The 6,960-nt window shown below is 48.4% G+C and overlaps 1 protein-coding gene across 1 annotated transcript in view; it reads right to left on the reverse strand.

Annotated features, from left to right (window-relative positions):
- FN1 (fibronectin 1) overlaps positions 1–5,570 on the reverse strand; it is a 51,213-nt gene extending 45,643 nt beyond the window's left edge. Inside the window, 6 exon segments of the mRNA XM_039554695.1 lie at positions 1,211–1,348; positions 1,474–1,605; positions 3,380–3,517; positions 4,997–5,125; positions 5,362–5,389; positions 5,391–5,570. Of these exon segments, the coding sequence (XP_039410629.1) occupies positions 1,211–1,348; positions 1,474–1,605; positions 3,380–3,517; positions 4,997–5,125; positions 5,362–5,389; positions 5,391–5,519 (694 nt within the window). The 5' untranslated portion in view covers positions 5,520–5,570.
- Between the last annotated feature and the right edge of the window lie 1,390 nt (positions 5,571–6,960).

Here is a 6,960-nt window from a genome sequence, read left to right on the forward strand (position 1 = left end):
GATACAACAGGGCAGACCTCAGTTATGGAAAGAAAGCTACTGCCAAATACATTTTATTAGTAATAATAAGTCCTCCAAAATTCACAAACAACACATTCTGTTTTATTCATTCCTATTTGACAGCTAATGATTTTTCCTTGTATGTCTTTAACAGACTTAATATTGTCAAGGCTGGGTTGATTTTCACAGCTTATTTCTTGAACAAGTCTCTCCAGATCTTCCATTTTAATCTCAACTCTCCTTAGTGTCTTATTCTTACATGTCTGCTGTTTGTATCAGCAAAAATCCATTACTTGTGTGCCCCGAGGCAACTGAAAGGCTACAGAAGAGTTTCTCAAACCTTGCATAACCAAGGTGTAAGGTACAAAGTTAAATTTTCTTGAGGCAACTCGTGTAAGCCCGAGATAGGGGCAAGCTCTGTGGTGGAGCTAACAGGACTGGAACAGGAGGTCAATAAACAAGCAAGATTTTGGATTTTAAGGGCCCTGTTCGCTTTGCAAATACAAATAAAATGGGAGTATTTATGGTAATGTCCCTCAATGATGCAAAAACTTTAAAAAAACAAAACCACCTGTGCTGCTAGAGCAGGAAATGGGGTGGGAAAAGTGATAGGAGAGATGGTAGAGCAAGCAAAACAAGCCCTGGTTTAGCTGACACAAATTAAAACAGTAATAGAGAGAAAGAAACAAGAAAACACTTTAATCTTGCAGATCCTGCTGTTGGAAAGGGTATTTAACTTTAAAAACTCCAGATTGTACCTCAGAAGGCTACCTGAAAGCACAGAAATAGGCATCCTGGGCTAAACTCTCTGCCATTTTGTGGGCAAGGCGATTTCCCTGACTTCCTGGGAGATGCCTGGCTATGGCTCAGCTGACCTGCAGGTTCCTTAAACCCTTCTCTCTCCATGAGATTAAATCCCCAAATAATCCAGGCACCTCTGTCGCCAGCACTGATCACCAGCTCTGGGGGATGTTCCCAGACTGCAAATGGTGACTGGGGCACCACACAGGCCTCTCTTCCCTCAGAAGGGTCTGCTTCCCACCACCTCCCAGGGCACAGCCACCCCTCTCCAACTACTGTTACTTGCACAGGGCAGATGAAGGAATAACTTTCCTTTCCCATGCAGGATGAAAGTAAGTACGAAAATAAATGAAAAATTAAGTAAGATAAATAAAACAGAGCAGCCAGCAGTTGCCAGGCTGGCACTTACTTCTGGAGGTGCAGGTGATGCGGCCGCTGCCCTCACCGAGGCAGGTGCAGTCCACCATCATCCAGCCCTGGTAGGGCTTCTCCCAGGTCTCTCCCACCACGTAGGATGTCCCAGCTGTGTTGTCGTAGCATCGCTCGGCTGTGAGGGGAGAGTGGATCAGAGCCCACCCAGGGCATTCCCACATGGGGACACCACAGGGAAGACAAGGAAAAAGGGCCCACACCCTGACTGTGCTGAGGGAGGAGCACAGAGCAGCCACTTACCCACAGGTTTGCAGGTCCACTCGCCCTTTCCATTGCCCAGGCACACACACTCCAGCATGTACCCGCCTGTTTCGTGGGGCCGGCGCCATGTATCGCCGATCTTGTAGGACTGGCCACCCTCATGGCAGCGATCTGTGGTGGGAGAGAGGGGAGCCGAGGTGAGGGACACATCAGGAATGGCAAGGGCCACCTGGCCAGGGGCAAAGGGGGTCAGCTGGGGTGGGGCAGCAAGGAGGGGGAACAGTGAGGAGGATGAGGGGGGACATAAGCCTGTAAAATGGTGCTCCATCTTTCCCACTGGCACCTGCCACTTTCTGTATTTCCCAGGCCCTGTCCTCCTCCCTCAGCTAACTTCTCCATGTTCCAAACCACAGCCAAAGCCTGGCTGGTGAAAAGGGAATGCCAAGAAGTGATGAGGTGCTGTTTCTCCCTCACACCCTGTTCTCAGGCTGAGGGCTGGTACAGGAGGTTTTGCCTCCATCTTGTTGGAAGTGATGCCCCTTGGGCTTCTCTGTGGCCATTCATGAGGGACATGGTGGCCAGGACAGCACGTGGAGGATAAGGAGGTGCTTGGTGTGACAGGCCAGTGGGAAATCAGATCTCTTGGGTTTGGAAAGCCTACCCTGGAAAGGCAGATTCAAGCCCAGCAGTGCCCCACAGCTCTGAGGCAGCCCAGGCTGAGGGAGGGAAGCACGGTACACTGCAGTTTGCAAACACAGGGCTCGTTTCTTTGGAAGAATACAAGGAAAAAAAAAATAGCAAGAAAGAAAAAACACCCACATCCCATCATTTATTAAGAGCCAGTAAAATGTTCTGTGGGCTCATTTGTGAAAGCAGGGAATGTAGGAGTTCTGAAGATTGATTCAAAGCCAGTTGCAGTCAGTGAGACTCTCCAGTGAGCTCTAAACCAGGCTGATGATGAGGAAACAAGGCTGCTCTTACACTTGCAATTTCCTTACTGACTCTTTCTTACAACACTTATCATCCCTGCCCAATAAAATGCCATTAAATTCAGAAGGGCTCCAGCTCTATTTTAATGCTTTATTTTTTTCCCACGTTACAATGATGGCTGGTTTCCGAGTCCTCTGTGGCAACACTACTAGGATCTGCCTATGTGTCTTAAACAAGAAACTGGATACTTTTAAGAGCAAGACTTTTCTCAAAAGATACCTCAGAGACTTTGAAATCTCAGCCTAAAAATCCTTACACACAGCAATCTTCCTCTGTGCTCCCAGAAAGTTTAATTATGAACTAAAGGGAAACTGTGAACAATTCAGTGACTCAATAAGGAAAGGATTTCCAGACAGAGACATGAAAGGGGAGCTGGGGAGAAAGGACCAAGGGAAGAGAGAGAAGAGCAAGAGGAAAGTATGGGTCAGGCTAGTGAAAAAGGAGTTGCAGAAACACATTAAGCTGCTGTCTGGATATCAAATCTCAGCTCCCTTAGAGACAGGTGTTCAATGATATTTTTGGAGGATGGAGGACTGGCTCTCAGTTGGCATTTATTTATTATCATTTATTCTAAGTAGTCCCATTAATGCTGATGGTGTTATTTTGACTCACCAGCTGCAGAGCAGACTTTTTCCCAGTCAAAAATCTACTTTCATAATTGCACCTGTGTATTATATACACTCTTGTATATAATAAATTACTAACCTGTATGGCTGGACACTAGCAGTAATTTTTGGCCTATGTTTTCTCACATAGCACTTGACCCCTTGAATAAAAGGGGAGTTTGGTTGTGTATGTACATGGGGCAAGGACTTTCAGTTTCAAAGCTTTAGTGGGCTTTGGATTAAACCCCATTCAACTTTAGCTAATAGGCACTGGGAATATTGTGTAAATTGCTCTGGAAAATATGACACGAAGGAACAATAGCTCTAGGAACAGGCTCTTAGTTACATACTGGCAATGGTGCAGCTGATTCTCCCACGTCCAGCTCCAATGCAAGTACAGTCCCAGATCATGGAGTCCTTGGGGCGCTCGTAAGTCTCCCCTACCCTGTAAGTGGATCCAGTGTATTTGTCAAAGCAGGTCTCTTCAGCTATGAGGGGGGGGGAAAAAAAATTAAAAGAAAATCAACTTCATGTAACCACACCAGTAACACATACAGTCAACAGAGACACATTCCTTGCCTCCTCACACAGATACTCCTTTTTTCCTGCAGAAAAAAGTCTGTGAGTCCCCTCTTTCTTCATAGGATGAAACAGCAGAGAAAAAGTTGGGTAAAGTTTGCCCCCTCTCAAGGTGCCCATGATGCTGAATAACCTCAGATACCTCTTCTTCCCTTCCCTCAAGGAACCAAAAGTTGCACATGGCAGGCACGCCTGAAAGCATCAATCCCAGCTGCTTGAAGCCAACAGTAGAGAAGACAGGAGGGAGCAAACAACCCCTGGAAACTGTGTCCTTTGTCATGCTAATCCTCCTCACTCTGATTTAGCAAAAATTAAGTAGATTAATCCCAAATTCTGCAGCACTCCCACCAAAGTCAACAGCAAAGTTCACTACTTGTGTATTGCCCACACTCATGCCTGAGTAAGTGATTACAGAACATCGGTGCTGCCACCAGACTCAAGATGTGAAGCAGAACAACTTTCTTCACTACTGGGCAGATAAAGTTCACTGTGTCATAAGGAAAACTTGCTATTGAACTTCAAAACTGTAAAACTTGGGAATTTCTGCAGAGGAAGGAAAAGTAAATTGAACCCTCTTTTATGAAGTAAGGGGACTGAGCACTCCTTAAAATACTCCAGCCATGAGGCAGACAGCACACAAGCCTTCCAAACAGATGGCTGAGATGCTCACATCTGTCTTACATGAACACTGTCAGCCAGGAACCAGTTTTTCGTCTCTTCTATCTCCAAAGCAACATAAAGGAACTACGGCAAACCAGTGGCTTCAGACCAATAAATACAGATCAATTGCATCTGATAATCTGAACTACGCCTAATCCTGGAGAGATGCAGCCTCCAGCAGACCTTGCATTTAAACTTCTTTCTGTTCCCTAAACTTCTTCTGCACAGACTAAACAATCTCATTTTACACTCAATTATAGAAAGCTCACAGCACGGCAAGGGGGCTGCAGAAAGTTGTAAGTTGAAATATTTTTAAACAAGCTGACGACACTGCACAGCTATGAAAAGTTGGGGTGAAGCAATCAGAGCAGAGCCAGAGCTGCAAAGTGACTCCAGATTTGAACTTCCCCGTGAGAGTCCAGGAGTCAGTTCAGTTCATTATAAAGAAGAGGCTGGCTCCAAAATTAATGTTTAGATCCAATCCTCCAGAGAGATGAGTGATGTTTGGCTCAGGATTCTGGTGGCAGGCCCATCGCTAATGAAAAGCATTTCTTAAAATCCCAAGCCAGATCTTCAGTGTAATTGAGTGTAGATCCCATTACTGACCCTAAGTACCAAACTTCAGCGGAAAACCTGGGCTGCCAGCCCTAACTCGTACAAGGCTTGGCTTACTCGGCACCAAAAGCCGTGCTGGGGTCTCGATGCAGACAAAGGGGCCACCAACTTACGTTCGGGCTTGCTCTCGCAGTTGAACCCTCGGCTCCCACCGTAGCAGGTACAGACTAGAGTGTTTCCCAGGTAAGTACGCTCCCACTGCTGGTTTATCTGATAGTACCGTCCATTGTCATAGCAGGTCTCTGGGGGGAGAACAGGCGAGGGAGGAATGGGGATGCAGAGGGGGAACAGAAAGCAAAGTTCGGCGTTACCGAGGGCAGCAGCCGGGAGGGAAGGGGCGCGGGGCGCACACGTGTGCGGGTCCCGCCGAGCCGAGGGGCGGCTAAGGGCGAGCGCGGGGCACAGACAAAGCCCCCCGGGGCCACCGGCGCTGCCGTGCCAAGCCCCGCGCCCTGCCCTGCCCGGGGGCGGTACTCACGCTTTCCCTGCGCGGCGGTGCCCTGCGGGGAGCGAGGTGGTTTGGGTCTGCGCTTGCCGCCGGCTCTTGCCGCCGGCTCCGCGGCGATGTCCCCCCACCGCCGCGGCCCCCAGGCAGAGGGCGAGCAGCGCCAGCCGCCACACGGCGCGGCCCGGCATCCTGGCACGGCTGGGCTCGACACGGCTCGGCACAGACAGCCCGACGGACGGGACGGCGCCGCTGCCCGGGCTCTATATAGGGCGGGCTGGGCGGGAGGAGGCGGCCGCCGCCGCCCCAGCGCCCATTGGCCTCGGCGCCGCCGGGGGCCGGGCGGGGGCCGCCACCGCCCCGCCGAGCCCCGCCGGGTGGGAGGCCCGGCCCCCCTCAAGCACAGCGGCCGTGCCATTTTGTAGAACATCTGGCTGAACAAAATGGCTATTTTTGAGGGTAGAGGCAAACTTTTCTTTTTTTCCTTGGAGCAGCGCTGCCTGTAAGCGGATACTTCTCCCTTCAGGAGGAGTAATGTTCTGCACGGGGAGAAGGTGAGGTGTAACGTAGGGGTTGGAAATAGAAACCCTGAGTGATGTTTTATCTGCTGCTGGGAACTCAAGGTTAAAAGCTTTCACACCTCACTTGGAAAAATCGGTGTCATTGCATTCCGTTCAAAATAAATTTAACACCCTCTTTCTCTGATTTTATTTCTTGCTGTCCAAAATAAACCCTGAGAACAAAAGGAAAGTGAAAAACAGAAATTTTAGGTGTTGAACCTTTATTAAGTAGAAGGGTTCTTCAGTGTGCCGCCCTAATGTAACCCTGCTGTACACAAATTTTGTCAAACTCTTTCTTGTGTCTTCTTCCCGTGGGCATCTCTGCTGCTCTGGGGGGGTTTCTTTTCCCTAATTTGAAGGAATACTGCAAAACAGAGCATGTGCACAGTAAGTGTGGCTCTCAGGCTGCCAGTGAACAAAGCGTGGTGCATGCCTCATTCTGCTGCAGCGCCTGGACCAGCACCCAAATTCAGATCATACAGGAAGGTTGTGTTGCTAACCATTTTCGTGCTTCTCACACATACTCTGTCTTGGCGAAGGGATTATTAATCTAAAAAGTCTGCTGTGGCTCTTAATGTATAAAAGCAACTCTTCAGGCAAACCTGAGTGTGAAGTAGTCTACGGTGTTTCCAGACATCTTTAAGGTGAACATCCACAGTTTTCCATGAGTTCTTTAGCATGTTGAGCACCACGCTCTGGTTCCACTTCCTGCAAACCCACTGTGTTCTCTTTACTGACGTGCAAGCAGTAATATCACTCTTGGGATGAAGACTATGTCAGTAGGCAGAGTACGGATCCAGCGCGTGCTCTGTTCCAGGAAAACACATAGTTGTGATGTCAGGTATCTGTTTTCAAGGAAATTTCTTTTCCCCTGTATGAGGAGTGCCCACAGATACATTTACACAAGCTACTCTGCTGAAAACTTACTGGAAGTTGAAACCTGACCTGGCAATTGAGGCGAGCTGTGGTGAGCTAATTCCCACCTTTCCTAATTTTTATTTTTAGATCCATCGCACTGCCTTTTTTTTTTTATTTATCTATTTATTTCAGTCACCAGACACACATTATCCCT

Source organism: Corvus cornix, chromosome 7, assembly GCF_000738735.6.
Source record: "Corvus cornix cornix isolate S_Up_H32 chromosome 7, ASM73873v5, whole genome shotgun sequence".
NCBI lineage: Eukaryota > Metazoa > Chordata > Aves > Passeriformes > Corvidae > Corvus > Corvus cornix.